We start from the raw sequence: 18,178 nt of genomic DNA, 5'->3' as shown, positions 1-18,178 counted from the left end.
TTTTTTATCTCTTTTAAGTTTTTAAACTTATATTATTTGTCAAATCATTTCAAAATAGATTGAAAAGTTAAAATTTGTTAACTTTATTGAAGTGATGATGTATGTCAAGTTAATATTTAATTAATTTTTAAAATTTAAAAATTAAAAAAATATAAAATATATCTTTTTAAAAATAACTTTTATAATTTTCTTGAATTTTAATTAATTACTAATCACACATGATAATTCATGTGTATGTCACGTCAATAAAATTAATAAATATTAATATTTCTATTCATTTTAAAATGATTTGACAAATAAATCAATTTTAAAGTTTAAAAAGTAATAAAAAATTATATAAATAGTTAAAACAATTTCTTTTATAAAATTAAATGATGAAATAAATCATTAATACGAATTAACTCAATTTATTTGGAGAATGTATGTTTGAACATTCGCCTGGAAAAGCACACGTTTTATTAATGATTAAAAAAAGTGGAATCATAATTACAGAATCACCAAAGGCAGCTGGCCTCACAATTGAGGCCAAATGTCAGCTAATTACTAGTTTATTCCGATCTTATCCACTTCTTTAAGAATTTGGTCGATTTTTTTTAATAGCACAATAAATGAATGATTGGCCACTAAGAGTAATTAATTAGCTAAGTTACCATAAACCACAGCATCAGAAAAAAAAAAGTAAACTAAAGTTTATCCAGTAATTAACAGCAAAACATTGAGATTTAATATGCTGTAACCCACGATCTGCCTGCCCCTCTTCTCTTCTCTTTATCATGGCATTATGTCTGTTACAAATTTAAACAAAAACACATGAACGTAAAATGAAAAACAGAGTATCTTAGCGAGGGGTAGGGTTATGGTTAGAAAAAAGGGAACCCATAAAACCTTATGCTCCACCACCACCTCCAGAGTTACAACCCACGGTGATCAAGGGTGGCGCCGCCTCCCTCTAAAAGCTCGAGCTCGGTTCATGTTAAGACTGTTCCTCTCAGTCCCACCCAGGTTCCGAGTCCTTTCGAAAGCGTTCCTCATCAACGGGTCGTTCTCAATCTCAACAAGACGATCATAAACCCATTGATTAGCAAGTGTATTGGCTACAAAAATCAGCTCCAGCTTTGCCCTGGTCCTTCTATTCTGCCGCACCATCTCTGAAGCTGCAACTTGCGAATCTCTCAGCGATCGCATCACACGCCCATTAACCCTTCGCGTCCTTGACAAAGTAGCTCTCATAACTCTCAGGCCACGACCCTGTTTTGACAAGGAAGATTCATGAATCAAAGCCCGTAACTTTAATTTCACCAAAATGCTTTCCGGAAAAAGAAAAACTTACCCAATTTTACTACTTTGATAAACAGAAAAGGAAAAGCATCGAAACTAAAGCGAATGAAAGAAAGAAAGAAAGCTGACCATGATTGGAAAGCGAGGCAGCCAAAAATGGTGAAACCAAAACCCTGTCATTATGCACCCAAAAAGAGGAGAAAGAAACAGGAATCTTCCCCTTCTTTTGGAGGATTTTTCGATTAGATTAAAGCTAAGAAGTGGAGAAGGCTCTTCAGTTTTTCTTTTCTCTTTTTGTACCAGAGGCTGAGGAGTGAGGAGATAGAAGAAGGGGAACATATATATATATATCCCCTTTAGAAGACGTTCGATCGTGCGCTGTATCGAACGATAACTATAAAAATATATATAAAACAAAAAGAGAGAGAAAAAAAAGATGTAATTTGTTTTAGGATTAGTGTTAGATACATTGCTACCGAAAATTTTTAATTTTATATATAGAGTTACAAATATACGACATTAGTGGCAATGGGATTTTTGACATTGTTGATGAAAGCAAAAGTTTTGGAATTTTTAGATAGTTGAAGTTCAAGTTTAATTATTTCCAATTATGATGTATAAATTTTTATTTTTATGTATGTACGTAAATCATTAATGAATTTTTCCTATTCTTTATTTATTGATTTATAACTGTAAAATTTTAAAAATATATGTAGCAATTGATTTTAAATATTTTATTACACCCTAATAGTGGAGTTTTCAAGGTTGATGCAATGATTTCCCTTCTCTAATTTCAAGTGGGTACAAATAGAGAAAATGCCGGTTGGAGTGTCGAGCCCAAATGCTGTAAATGCAAACAGGCGTCGGCGTATTTGGAAAAGTCTTTTTCTTCATAAACAAGTTACAATTTCGTTGGTTTAGAAAACTATTAAAATAATTACTCTATATTCAATTCCTACAATTCTTCCTCTATTTTATATTTATATTTTTTAATTTTAAATTCAGCTTCATTCCATCTATTATTATTTAAATTCTTAACTGGATAGACAGTTATTGAAATATTTTTATTTAAAATAACACTATATTGTATAAAGAAAATTTAGTTTTTATTTTAAAAAATATTAAAATTTTGACATATTAGGATTTAAACCCATACCATTTGCATTAAAAAAATTAATTTATTACTCAATTAAAATTTTATTTTAATTTTTTTATGCACACTTTATTAATTTCATCAATTGTATTCATAATTTTATTGACACCAACTCAAGATTAATAACAATCCCATGATAAATAACTGTAATCATTTAGCATTCTTAATTAGATGTATTTAAATTTTATTTTACTCTCAATTTATTATTATTTTTATACCGTACATGAAATTTCAAATCACACATTTTATTATTTATTGTAGGTTTCTTTAAACACGTTTATATATTTTAAATATGTAATTTCTATACACATAAACATATGACAGAATTTCTTATATAAAATAAATTCATTATGCATTAATATAATCTTTTAAATCATAAATAATACATACACATAATAAAAACTCATTCATAATAATCTAAAAGATAATGTAGACATAAACTTCAGATATGATAAAAATTAAACTTAAATAATAAGAAAAAAAAATCAATCTTACCAATTACCAACACAGCCAATCGCCAGCAAAATGACCACAAAACCCTTATACTACATTGATTGTATTTTAGCTCCTTTATGAAAAAATGGATAAATTAGTTCTTGTATATTATATGAGTGAGCAAAATAGTCTCTCTATTAAAATTGAATCATTAAATGTTTGTTTTAGTATTATATATAAGGTATAATAAAAAATTTAATCCTCAAACTTTACACTTTTATTCAATTTAACCCCTATTACTTTATTGGAAATAAATTAAATTTTTTTAAACTAATAAGGTCAAAAAGGCCTTATAAAATTTTTTTAAAAAATCAATTAAACCCTTTTAAAATTTTAAAATTTATTAAAAAATATAAAAAACTATAAAAAATTATAATTATATTTTTTATTAAAAAAATATAATACCAATCCATTAAAATCGAATTACCTGTGAATGCTGATAAGACTTTGTTTTTATTTGTTTTTATAATTTTTATTTTAAAAAGGCTTAATTAATTTTTTTTATTTTGTTCCTAAGGCATCTTTTATCTTTTAGCCTTTTTAGTTTTAAAATTTTTTAATTTACTTCCAATAAAATAGTAGGGGTCAAATTCAATAAATATGTTAAGGTTGAGGACTAAAGTAGTTATTATATCTTATACATAACACTAAAACAAACATTTAAAGGTGTAATTGTAACAGAAGAATTATTTTGCTCACTCATCTAATGTATAAAGATTAATTTATCTATTTTTAATAAAAAAACTAAAAGGATATGAGGTTTTACGGTAATTTTACCGCAATCGTGATTGGCAATTTGGCACATGTTTGTATTCTTTGTTTGTTTGTTTGTTTTATTATTATTTGAGATATTGTAATTTAAATATGAAAGAAAGGGAATATCTTTTTATGGGCAACAGACAGAATTATGGGAGATCAAAACCGCGGCGTATTAGAGCCCAAACCAGCCACAATTCCACTTAGGTTAAACTTTATTCTTAGTCCCTGTAGTATGTGTAAGTTGTGAATTTAGTCCTTATACTTCAATTTGGTCCTTTTCAGTACCTATTCTTTTTAAAATTTTACTCTTGATCAAATGATAGCTATTGAATTTATTAAGTCAAAAATATTTAATTTTCAAATTTTGATGCAGCAAACATATTATTGCATGTATAATGCCAAGTCAGCTTATTATAATTTTCACATATTACTTACTAGAAAACCAATTAATGGATTTAGGCTTCGTTTGTTTCAACCTTATAGAATATATTTAAATAATTTATTTTTCACCATATAAGCACTTTAATAAAATAATTCATTATAATTTTCATGCATACCACTTCTTTTGTTTCAATTTTAAAATTTCACAAAGTTTATAATTTAATCTGTAACATCATGAAGATTCATTATTTACTATAATTTCACCTTAACATCACTTTGTAATCAATTCACTAATCATAAATTTGAAATAAAAATTTGTTTCATTGAAAATAACTTTTATGAAATATTGTCAGGAAATTTGCCAAACATCAGAAATCATCCAAACACCAAAAAATAATAGCTTTTTTAAAAATCATTTTTCGGAAGTCATTTTCAGTGAAACAAACAGAGCCTTAACGACTGTTTTTTGCATTAACATTGAAAATTTGAAATTAAAAAAAAAATTCTAGCGACTAAGAATAATCCATTTGGAGAACATGGACTAAATCTACAACTTTACGCATAATACAAAAATAATAGTAGAATTTAACTAAACAGATTTGACTATTACCATTTGGTTAGGACTAAAACTTCAAAATTCTAAAAGTATGGGGGCTAAAATGTCCAATTCAAAAGGTTCATGAGATAAACATGATGAATTTAAAGTAAATATGCAAAATATAAAGTCTAATTGTAGAGTTAGACCTTCCACTTATGAAACCACATGATGTTTTTTATACGATGCCTGTCCTTCTACCAATAATCTATTTTCATTCAAAATATTAAAAATTATAATTTTCAGTTGAAATAAATTGTTTCTAAAAAGATTTTAAATATTGGAATTTTATTAAATAATTATAATAGAAAAATAATGTTATTAAATAATAAAATGTAAATATGAATGCCATTGGATTTGTAAAATTTATATATATATATTTTAATGTTTGCGAACATGAATTTTAATTTCATTTGTTATAAAAGTTAGGATCATTGTTTTCATAATTTAAAAATGGTAAGAATTAGTTGTTAAATTAAGAAAAAAATATAATGATATTAATTTTTATGTTTACTTTTATCACTATCATTTATATAATCTAAAAAATAATTTGCTCCTAAAAGAACCCAAAATGGTACTTCATTATGACCCTATTGCTAGACTAAAAATATCTCTACACTTGGAATTCAGGTTATAATAAAATAAAAAAGCCTAAGCTACCCTACAACCACCACCACCTAGAGAAAGTGCATTTACCGTCTCAAACATCCCATCCCCCAACGTCCTACTTCGTTTTCTCCATTCCATAAGTATATTAGATTTAAGGGTAAATATATGTTTTGGTGTTTAAATTTAGCTTCAAAGTTTAATTTAATATCTAAACGTTTTGTTTTTATTAAATTAGGTACTTGAACTTAGTTTGTTGGTCTATGTCGATACTTAAACTTGGGTTAATAGTTCAAATAATAAATATTAATTCAAATAAAAAAATCAAGTTCATCTACTTAATTGGACTAAAAAGACTTTAAGTACTAAATTAAACTTTAAAACTAAATTCAAGCACCTAATTAAACAAAGAAACTTAGATACCAAATTGAAGTTGAAGTCAAATTCAGGTATCAAGATATATATTTACCCCATATTTAACTTTAAAAATGTATATTTAAGTCCTGTCGGATTTTATTTTTAATTTAATTAATTGTTCAGTTGAATAATTATAAAATTATTAAAAGACTAATAATATAATTGAATTGTAACTTGAAAGAAGTAATATTTAAATAAAATTCTTAATTTAACTTTTTAACAGGTTGAACAAACAAAAGAAGAAAAAGAAAAAGAAAAAGTAATGAACTTTTCAATGTTTTTTATTCCATTCATTAAAAGAAGTCAAAAGTGTTGAATTTCTGGATACTTCCATCTAGAATTCTAGGTTTACTGTCTGTTGACATAATAATGTGACCCGCACGTATATTCAGTAGGCCCGTTGGACCTTTTTTAAAAGAAAATATCATCTAAACTGTAAACCTCATTTGTGATTCATACCACAACTTTTTAAAGGTTTATTTATCTTTAATGCCAAATATAGAATTATTGTGTATTCGACCTTAAATCATGTTACATATAAAAAGGATAAATTTCCTAGTTCATTACTTAACTTTTAGAGTACTTTCATTTTGGTCACTCAAAATAAAAAACTAGCAATTTCATCACTCAATTTTTAGGATGCTTTCATTGAATCACCTAACCTTTAAATCTCTAACAACAATTAGACTGTTCATGCCACATCATGTTTACACTTTAGTTTTGGTCTTCTTCTTTTTTCAATATTAAAATTTTAAATTTTAAAACATCAAGATCAAATAAATAAATTGTCAAAAAAAATTATCCTTTGATAATATCAATCAATTTGTTACTATAATATTTAAATTAACTAGTTTAATTTCCTTTTAAAATTTAAAATTTATTTTATATTTCCTAATCAAAATCAACTCAAATAACTCATCTTTAATATTTGTCTTTCTTTTGATTATATTATCTTATATTTTCCGTGCTAAGCTAAAAGCAAAGAAAAAACCTTAAAATTAATTAATTTTATTTTTCATGCCAAATAAAATCTATATATTTTTTTCATTTCTTTACCCAAACGGAGAACAAGTAATTAATTTAATTAATTGTAAAGATTTTTCTTTGCTTTTAGCTTAGCTTAAAAGGTCCGAGATTTATTCTTCATAGACAATTATTAAAAATGAGTTAATAATTTGGCAACATAAAATAAAAATTTAAAATTTAGAAGGAGATTAAATTAATTAATTTCAATATTACACTAACAATTTTGTTAACATTATCAAGGGATAAATTTTTTTAACAATTTATTTAACTGATTTTGATGTTTTGAAATTTACAATTTCAATATTGGAAAAAAAAAGAAATTAGGTGACCAAAATGACAGTGTAAACATGGTATGACATGTATAGTTTAATTGTCGTTAGAGATTTAATGATCATATGAGTAAAATGAAAGCGTCCTAAAAGTTAAGTGACAAAATTACAAGTATTTTATTTTAGGTGACCAAAATGAAAGCCTCTAAAAATTGAGTGACCTAACCAGGTAGTTTACCCTAAAAAGAAATATTTATTTTTTGTATTTTCTAAATTAATTTTTTACGTAGATTAAGAAATACATGTGAGATGTAGAAACTTCAAATAAAAAACGTGCCGCACGTGCAAACGTAGTAGTGGAATTAGTTGTAGGAAAGAGTCAACAATTTGACTTTTGGACTTCTTCACCCTTATCATAATCTTTGGAAACTTCTTTGCCCTTAACTGAAATTACTAGAGTTAGAATAAAAATAAATTGGGGTTTAAATAAAATAAAACTAGGATAAACTGGTTACTCAATTTTTAGTATCTTAAAATAAAATTTTTGTAATTTAGTGACTAAATTTTTAAGGAGGTTTTATTTTAGTTACCTAAACGTTAAGGGTACGTTTGGTTCACTGTAATAGAATACTATAATTGAATAAAGTTGTAATAGAATAGAGCTGTAATCAGTAATTCAATTGTTTGATTGAATAGAATGAAATAGAAATGTAATAGTATTTTTGTGTTTGGTTGAATAGAATGATGTTGTAATAGCATAAGAAAAAAAAACTAAAATGACTAGAATACCCTTAGCAGATTTTTTTTTAGGTTGATGATTATTGTTATTGTTATTAAATTTTAATAAGATTATTATTAAAAATAATTTAATAAAAATAATAAATAATTTAACTATATTTTAACATAATTATTATTAAATATAATTTAATAAAATAATATATAATTTAATAAAATTCTTAATAAAATTATTATTATATGAATAAAAAATCATTATATATAATACTATAGAAATAATATATAATCTACTTTATTATTTTTAAACTGCAATACATATTTAATGTGCTAAAATATCATTAGTGAAACAAATAATTTAATTATTCTACAATAAAAAATAAAATATTAGAAGTAATAAGTAACTTGAGAATTATATTTCACATCCAAACATAATATTCATATATTAACAAAAAGTTACATGATTTCATTAGTTTATATGTCATAATCTATATGTTATAAAATTTTACGATATAAAAAAGTTACAACATTATAATAACATTTTATCATATCATTATACCATCCAAATATTACAAACACAAAAAGTTACCAAAATATCATCAACACAACCATGATTTTTAATGGTCAGCAAGAAATCTTCTGACCCATTCCAATCGCACAGAAGAAGGTAAACTAAAGAAAATGAGCATTTGCATTGGATGATCTAGAATTTTGTTCAATGCGCGATAGCAGTCATCTTCAGTTAAACCTTCTACTTCACATAATGTTGGATGTAATTTTGAATTTTGTTCAATGCGCGATAGCGCTCATCTTCAGTTAAACCTTCTATTTCACATAATGTGGGATATAATTTTAGAGCACTTTCTTAAATGGTCATTTCTGACTTTTGTTGAATTGACACTTCAGAGGTAATACTCCTACTGATTTCAACGCCAACAGTCCGTATGTTTTCCGCCAATAAAGTGGCAACATCATTAAATGAAGTAGAAGAAATATGATCACTTGCATCAGAAATCTTTTTCCTTCTTTGAAAATGTGGAATCACATAAGTTTCTAGCTGGTTGTGGTTGTGTAGCTAAAAGATCTATGTCATCCAAATAAACATCAGCTTCACATCCATGAAAATCGTTTATTTCTTTATAAGTATTTGTATTAGCTACATCCTCAACATCTATTTCTTCAATAATATCAGCGACTGTTTGAGCATCTTTCCCAGTGGCTCGATATTTTGCTTATATGGCAGTAAGTTGGTCATAATAAGGGAAACTACAATGTTTGAATTGACCGGCTTCTTTAGAACTTTATAAAAATGAGGAATTTATATTAGATATAAGTTTGGTCAAAATAAGATAATAAAGACTTGAAATAATTCTTACATTTATATATGAGTTCCACACCGCATCTTCAGCAACAAGTTGCCTATGCTCATCCCAACCATAACCGCTATTGTTTTTTCCACTAAGCATGTCATAAACGATTGACCAATCCCTTTTCAATGTCCTAATCCTCGATTCAAGATTAGGTTTAGCCTTCAACATGGCATTGGGTAAAACTTTTTCTAACATTTTTTCCAACACATTTAAATAACAGGCTTTGAATCCTGTATTAGCATTAAAGGTTCCAACATTGTGCAAGTTGACCATACAAGCAACCAACGCAACATCTTCTTCTCGAACCCATTTTCTTTTGGTTCCTCGAGAATTTTGGTAAGAAACACTTGATTGTGAAAAACTTGACATAACTATCTTAAGAAAAAAAACAAATTAAAATTAAGTTCAATATTATGAATCAAAAGGTCAACACTTTATAAAATAATAACACATAATGAATCAAAAGAAAATAAATTATAATTCAACAAGTCTAGTACAATACAAAAAACAATTCAAACACCACCAAAATTTCATAAACAAGATACATGAAATAACATAAACAAATTAACGTTTACTATTTTTACCCTAAAATTAACTAAATTCTAGATGCTTGCCATTCATCAAACATTTGGTTGGCTAGTTCCATCTAGAGGTGTGCATGGGCCGGGCGGCTCGGCCTGAAGGGCCGCCCGAAAAATGGTAGGGTTTGGGTAAAAATATAGGCCCAAAAAATGGGCTTGGGCAAAAAACGAGGCCCGTTTTGAAAATGGGCCGGGCCTCAAGCAAGATTTTTTTGGCCCGGGCCCGGCCCGATTTTAATATTAAATTTTTAAAAATTTTTTTATTTTAAATTTTAAGTAACTTTAGTTTTTTTTACTTTACTTTTTTTTGTTGTTTTTAATGTTATTTTGATATTGTAAAATTTGTTATTAATATAATTTAGTTCTAATTTTTTAATTTTAATATAATTACTTTTTATTATATTTTTAATTTATGTATTATTTTAAGAATTATTTTAGTCCCATTTTTTATTTTTTTTGTTTTAATATTTGTTTTTATATTTTAAATGCATTTGATTTATTATATTTTAAAAATTTTTATTTAATAAAAAAAAGCAAATTTTTTTTAATATGGTCGGGCCGGGCTTGGACCTATCATTTTTTTCTCGGGCCGGGTTTGGACAAAATTCTAGGCCCATATTTTGGGCCGGGCCGGGCCCAGGCCTTGAAAACGAGCTAAAATTTTTTTATGGGCCGGCCCGAACCCGGCCCGACCCGGCCCATGGACACCTCTAGTTCCATCCTCTAAGTAGCCTATGCATTTGATGGATGAATATTTATGATATTCGATTCATCGTCATTTATCACATTACTAGGTAATCATTCTCCCAACTCCGCTCAATAGGATCAAGACTCATATAGGTTCGAATAAACTTATGGAGTAAACAACATGCAATAATGATTCTATTGTGCACCCTCACATGATAGAATGATGGACTCCTAAGTATTCCCCATCTAAGTTTTAATAACCCAAAGCATCTTTCAATAACATTATGTACTGAAGCATGTTTCATATTGAAAAATTCTTTCGGAGTACTTGGCTGGTAACCTTGACGCCATTTATTCAAATGATATCTTTGTTCTTTAAAAGGTGCAAGAAATCCCTCACAATTTGTGTATCCAACATCAACTAGATAATAACAACCTATAAAAAAACTATTTGTCATGGTTAATTTCCCCAAAAAGTATGATCTTAAAGATTAATTCAAAGTCCTCTAATTTTGCACTTTACCATGAGGAACTTTTAGTCCATGTCTCCTACTAATGGCATCTCGAAGAACCCATCCATCAGCAACAAAACCTTCCTAACCAGGAAGAACATAAACAAAATGCATTTCAAGTGTACAAACACCTAACACATTTGTTGCTATGTCACCTTTTCGCGTTCGATATCTAGGTTTATCAATTTTTGGTGTAACACCCTAAACTCGGCCTAGAAGTTTAAACCGAATCCTGGATGTTACATTGATCACCGAAGTGATCGAAGGTAATTTTCTTACAAAGTAAGTTGTCACATCGAATCGAAACATTTAATCATTTAAAATATAGACAGAAAAATTTCAGTTAAGTTTAATATATATAACCAGAATAAAAACGAATAAAACTTAAAACGGAACTCGTACTACAGTTTTATAAAACCTTAAAGTTTAGAACTGTATAACAAAGTATAAACTGAAAATTCAAACTGAAAATCTATTTCCCACTGAGACTGTCCGAGACCTTCACATACCAAGTCCAGCGTCAAAATCCCGAATGTACCTGAAAGGGGAAACAATAAGAAGGGGTGAACTACTTGAGCTCAGTGTGAGTCCAAAACAAGACTAAAAACAAATCACGAAATTCAATTCATTATCGCATCGGATTTACAAATATTCACAGAGTCAGAAAGAAACTTAGAACTAACGTCCCAATAGAACATAACACTTGAGCACACCAATTCACAAACAGACAGACAGAGTACAGTCAAATAGCCAAGCACCCAGAACATACAACTAGATGTATATGTAATGAGATCAGGTAATAAAACCCACCTATCCAGCCGATACACCTCTCCGTTCCCCGATCACACCCTATAAGAGTTGTTTAAGCTCAACCAATCAAAACACACCATATAGGACTTCATAAGTCCGTCCAACCCTACACACCATATATATGAACCAAGCCACTCAAATATTAATACGCAGTAGGGCTAGCATATGTGCTGTATAGTACAATGCGGTAATCCGCTGTACAGTCCTGTTGCAGTTATACTACCGATCAGAATATAGTATCAGCAAAGCTGACACACATGCACATTGTGATAAATCACCGCATGAATATGTTGCAGTAAAACTGCCAGATCAGATCAGATTCAGACTCCCTTCACTTTACAATCAGTAATGCATAAGTTTGTGCAAGTGTACACAGTCGTTATCAAGTAATAAGTAAGTATTGAATTATCGTCTCCATAGGGATTGTATTTGCGTTAAATCACTTGATTGTAAAATTACCCTTAACAATTTGGTAAATAAAAACACAATATGGTTGAGAAGTGATGATTAAAATATATTAAACTAAATGTAATGATCCCTAATGCAAATTATCCTAAGTATGCAAACTATATGAATGAAATAGATTTTAGCAAAATTAAACACAATTTGCAAAAATTATAACATAAATAAACTAGGACAATTACTTTAATTAAACTCAATTTATTACCAACATGCTTAATAATATTCGGAAAAACATTCCATGGCAACTCGATCTTTCATGAGATTGGAAACCACATTAGGTCCTTTCGGAATCCTTTACATAGTAAATATGCATTTTAATGATCCCTATTTACTATAGGTTTCTTAGCATTCGTGTGAGGTAACAGGGACGTGTTGGGTTTGAAACAGTTTAATCACACAAATCTAAAAACTATACAGATAATAGAGCTTGGTTAGAGTTGTTATGCAACCTGCAATTTAATTAGGTTAGGATCTAAATTAAGCATGCACATTTCAATTATGTGTCCACTAGCCTCGTCTGGTAGGATCTCTCAGCTAATTCAGGTGCATTTCAATCACGTATGAATGAAATACAAATTTGATTTTAATTGAAAACATGATCAATTGAGGTACAAACATTATAAGCATGAATCAAATAAATATTATTTAATCAAAAGTAATCATCCTAGCTTAAATAAAACTAAGCTAACATTGTTACAAACAAGAACAAAGAACACATAGCAAACATTTTTAGATTAAATTAAAGAAAAGAAAGATTAAACCCAAATTAGAGTGGCTGTCACCCAAGACTCTGACCGACGAGGCTCTTTCACTCATTCGCTTTGCTCCTTTGCTGATGGCTCTCCAAGGTGGCCGATCAAGGGCTCTTTAAGAGGCTTAATTGTTAAAATCTCTATGAAAAGATTATGCTAGGCGTGGGAAATGGAAAATGCTAAAGAGAATTGAGAGAGAAGAGAGAATGATAATGGATGAGGATAAGGAATGAGGGAATGAAGGGGTCTTATTTATAGGTGAAGAGATGTGGGTAGTTTGCTAAAAATAGCTGGGTTTAGTCTCTTCAAACTTCTTCCATGAGTGGCCGGCCACAATTAATGGAATTTGAGGTGAATTTTGCTCGATTTTTAAGTAATTTAAATGCCATAATAACTCAGGACTAAGACTTGGTCAAATGTAAATCTTTAGGCAAATCTCTAATTTTTTCAACAATGCAAGGACCTTGTGTAATTAAACCAAAAAGTGGTTTAAGAGGACAACCATGTGTAGCTGAATTTGTGTTAACTTGGTCTTTAATTTGGATGGGTTTTTTGTAATCCAACAAAGCTACCAGACCTGTCCAAAATAAATCAATAAGTTAAAGAACGAAAGAATAAAATTTATCCAATTTAAATAATTAATTACAACCCAAATTATTAATGAAATATTAAAAATGATTTATTAAATATAATTTTATATTTTATTATTTAATTTAATCATGGATGGCCCATTTTATGTCTTAAAAAATGTAATATGTTCAAATCAATATAAAATAAGTCATTTTATACATGAAAACTATATAATAAAGCATAAAATCATATTTTAATAATTTTTATGTCCTAATTTCATATTTTCTCATATTTCATTAATTTATTAAATAATTACTTAGTTTTAACAACGAATTTAAGTAAAAAAGTGATCAATTACATTGGAAAGATCCTATATATTTTTCAGTTTACACAATCCCACCCAAAACTTTATGCAAGTGCATGCATGTATACATTAACACAGAAAACAAAGAGCACATCCACAGACAGTTAGATAGAAACAAACATGCATACACACACTCAGGTTTAGAGTCAAACATCTCACACAACAATTACAGATATCACATAAGCCGCAACCCAAATCAAAGTCTTAATTACCTTTTCTAAGACTTAGCCAAGGGTTGAAACACATAGACACATTTTTGGATCGTAAAACACACACAAACTAAAATTTGGTGTCTTAGGACCACACGCCCGTTTGCTCTGGACGTATGGAAATGCCTAGGCCGTGTGGGAGGTCAAGTGCCCATATGAGAAAGGGCACACGACTGTGTGGCTGAGGCACACGCCCGTGTGAAGAGGGGCACAAGGCCGTGTGATTGAGGCACACACTCGTGTGGACCAGGGACATGGCTGTGGGAATAGACCATGTAACTCTCTATCTATTTGCACTAAAATAGAGTACAAGATTGGCACAGGTGTGTGAGGGTCTCACAGGCCCGTGTGCCTACTAGACACGGCCATGTATCCAAAATACACGCCCGTGTGGCCACCTGTGTGGTCACGAAACCACCCTAAAAAAGCCCCAAAAAATGTGCTTTCAACCACGAATCACTCTCCTACCCTCGATGATTCGAGAATATGCCAAATCATTCAAATTCTAAGCATTACGCAGGGATACAACATCGGAATTAACAAGTTACAAACACTCACACAAACTTTGTCGACTTTTTATAAAGTCGAAATAAAATTTACAAATAAAACAGAAGAAGATACGAAACCCACACCTGTTTTAAGATCTACGACGCTTTAACACTAACTTTGATGATGAGGAAGTGACTCTCCAAAATTCCCCAGCAACCCGTTTTGAAGAATAAAGACAATGAAGAGCCAAAAAGAAGAAAACAAAGAAAAAGGAGAAGAAAATAAAGTCCAATAAAAAGAATTTCTAAATATCAAATAATAATAATTAGCAAAAAGAAATATTATAATTGGTTATAAATTTTAACTTAAAAACCAACTACCATTCAACAAAACAAAAATTAAAATATTTCCCACAAAACACACTCACAAGGACTCGAACCTAGAACCTTGAGTTACTCTAACACTCACTCAACCACCAGACTAGCAGACCCATTTTGTTACTTAAACTCGCAACTAAAGACAATAGTGCAACCTTCTCATATACCCTAACCACAAAACCAAAACTTCTAGCCCCAAAATTCGGGGTGTTACAACTCACCCCTCCTTAAAGAAATTTCGTCCTCGAAATTTCTAACTAACAGAATAGTGGTATATCACAAGCTACACTACCATGCTCCCGCTGCGCACTCTAGCCCGAGCAGAACCAAATTAAACCTAAGACCTCATACACACACCCAGAACAATTATCCACTGAAGCAGATACACAATTGTTCTATCACACAGAACTTCAATACTCTAATCTAAACATCAGAACATTCACAATTATACCTATCTCAAGATCGTCGAAGACACTCCCGGATTCAATGTTCAGTGTACTCGCATAAAAAACATGCTCCCACATTTTTTCAAAACTTGCTCGGATGACACTTTTGACAATACTCACAAAACGCAGCGCTCGCACCACTACCAGCACCCTCTTTAAAATTTCTATTGCCACTCAAATGCGTTCTAGCACGCTTCGTAGAACAAGGCTCCAACCTCGGAGGACTATGATCTCTTTTCTTCCCACAATCCATGCACTTAGCTTGAAGCGTTTCACAAGTCTCCCTTATCCTAGCATTGAACACTTACTCTAATACTTCCCTCACAACTCGAGTCAATGCCTCAGTACCAAGCTCTGAGTTATCGCTACCCAAAGTTGGCAGAATCACACTGACCACCGACTCCTGAACAGTCTCATGCCCCGGAGAAGTAGACTACTACTCTCGATCATGCTTACCTTCAGAATCTATATCAGTCTTGCCACTAACTTAGAATATCTACATTTTCAGAGAACGAACACAATTTTAAATACAAAAATCTATTATTTTTAATCTTACAATTTCAAATTTTTACCTGGACCAACATCGGAGTCTCAGACATTTCATTTTCATAAACCATTTCTAAAACACAAATCATTTCAACTTACTGTGGTACAGTTCCTCAAATTTTTTTAAACAACCACGTGCGCACACAGATACGTAAAAAAATACAGGTCGAGTTTTTACAAACCTAGCTCTAATACCACTAAATGTAACACCGTAAACTCGGTCTAAAACTGTAGACCGGATTCCGAATGTTACATTGATCACCGAAGTAATCGTAGGTACTTTTCTTACAAAGTAAGTTGTCACATCGAATCGAAACATTTAATCATTTAAAATATAGACAGAAAAATTTCAGTTAAGTTTAATATATATAATTGGAATAAAAATGAGTAAAACTTAAAACGGAACTTGTATCACAGTTTTATAAAACATTACAGTTTAAAATCGTATAACAAAGTATAAACTGAAAATTCAAACTAAAAATTTATTTCCCATTGAGACTGTCCGAGACCTCCGCATACCGAATTCAATGTCAAAATCCGGAATGTACCTGAAAGGGGAAACACTAAGAAGGGGTGAGCTACTCGAACTCAGTGTGAGTCCGAAACAAAACTAAAAAGAAATCACAAAATTCAATTCATTAACACATCAGATTTACAGATATTCATTGAGTCAAAAAGAAACTTGGAATTAACGTCCCAAAAGAATGTAACACTTGAGCACACCAATTCACAAACAGACACATAGAGTACAGTCAAATAGCTAAGTACCCAGAACATACAAATAGATGCGTATGAAATGCGGTCAGGTAATAAAACCCACCCACCGAGCCGACACACGTCTCCGTCCCCCTATTACACCCAATAAGAGCTGTTTAAGCTCAACCAACTGAAACACACCATATAGGACTTCGTAGGTCCGTTCAACTCTACACACCATATATATGGACCAAGCCACTCAGATCTTAATACGCAACAGAGCTTATGTATGTGTTGTACAGTGCAATGCGGTAATCCGCTGTACAGTCCTGTTGCAATTATACTACCAAATCAGAATATAATACGCAGCAAAGCTAACGTACATGCAGTACAGTCTGATAAATCGCTGTACGAATATGTTGCAATAAAACTACCAGATCAGATCAGATTCAAACTCTCTTCACTTCGCAATCCCACCCAAAACTTTATGCAAGTGCATGCATGTATACATTAATACAGAAAACAAAGAGCACATCCACAGATAGTCAGACAGAAACAGATATGCACACACACATATGGGTTCAAAGTCAGACATCTCACACAACAATTGCAGATATCATATAAGTCGCAGCCCAAATCAAAGTCTTAATTATCCTTTCTAAGGCTTAGCCAAGGGTTGAAACACATAGACACATTGTCAGATCGTAAAACACACAAACTAAAATTTGGTGTCTTAAGACCACACACCCATGTACTCTGGCCGTGTGGAAATGCCTAGGCCGTGTGGGAGGTCAAGTGCCCATATGAGAAGGGGTACACGCCCGTGTGGCTAAGGCACATGCTCGTGTGAATAGAGGCACATGACCGTGTGACTAAAGCACACGCCCGTGTGGACCAGGTACATGGCTGTGGGAATAGGCCGTGTAACTCTCTGTCTATTTGCACTAAAATAGAGTATAGGGTTGGTACGGCCGTGTGAGGGTCTCATAAGCCCTTGTGCCCACCAGACACGACCATGTGTCCAAAACACACGCCCGTATGGAATCTCTAAACCCCCAAATTAGCCACACAGTCATGTGGCACCAAGACACTCAAACCCTAATTCCTAAACTCACACACCCGTGTGCCTAGGGGACACGGCCATGTGAAAATCAACTATTTTCCCCAAATCGGTCACACGGCCATGTGATGCCCAAAACCGTCCGAAAACCTTAATTCCCGAAAAGCACACAGTCATGTGGCACCAAGACACTCAAACCCTAATTCCCAAACTCACACACCCGTGTGCTTAGGGGACACGGCCATGTGAAAATCAACTATTTTCCCCAAATCGGTCACACGGCCATGTGATGCCCAAAACCGTCCGAAAACCTTAATTCCCGAAAAGCACACAGCCATGTGTATTGACACACACCCGTGTGGTCACGAAACCACACTAAAATAGCCCAAAAAACGTGCTTTTAGCCACAAAGCACTATCCCACCCTCGATGATTCGAGAATATGCCAAATCATGCAAATTTGAAGTATTACACAATGATACAACATCAGAATTAACAAGTTATGAATAATCACACACACATTGTCGACTTTTCATA

General features: G+C 31.0%; 1 protein-coding gene across 2 annotated transcripts; it reads right to left on the bottom strand.

Annotated features, from left to right (window-relative positions):
* Positions 1-406: 406 nt before the first annotated feature.
* LOC121209932 (uncharacterized) lies at positions 407-1,739 on the bottom strand. 2 transcript variants are annotated; one of them, XM_041081925.1, is made up of 3 exons: positions 1,408-1,690; positions 886-1,248; positions 407-785 (listed from the first exon to the last, which is right to left on the bottom strand). In XM_041081925.1, the coding sequence occupies exons 1-2, from the start codon at positions 1,615-1,617 to the stop codon at positions 928-930; spliced, it is 531 nt and encodes a 176-aa protein (XP_040937859.1). In that variant the 5' UTR covers positions 1,618-1,690; the 3' UTR covers positions 407-785; positions 886-927. The 2 variants fall into 2 exon arrangements, with proteins under 2 accessions (XP_040937859.1, XP_040937858.1); XM_041081924.1 differs by having other exon boundaries at positions 407-1,248; positions 1,408-1,739.
* Between the last annotated feature and the right edge of the window lie 16,439 nt (positions 1,740-18,178).

This window comes from Gossypium hirsutum, chromosome A11 (assembly GCF_007990345.1).
Source record: "Gossypium hirsutum isolate 1008001.06 chromosome A11, Gossypium_hirsutum_v2.1, whole genome shotgun sequence".
Classification (NCBI taxonomy): Eukaryota; Viridiplantae; Streptophyta; class Magnoliopsida; order Malvales; family Malvaceae; genus Gossypium; species Gossypium hirsutum.
This window is presented reverse-complemented; position numbering and strand designations above follow the sequence as displayed.

Coding starts and splice junctions, on each gene's coding strand:
- LOC121209932 (XM_041081924.1), bottom strand. CDS start 1,617: ATGTTCCCCTTCTTCTATCTCCTCACTCCTCAGCCTCTGGTACAAAAA. Junction 1,249..1,407: donor TGCCTCGCTTTCCAATCATG/GTCAGCTTTCTT, acceptor TTGTCAAAACAG/GGTCGTGGCCTGAGAGTTAT.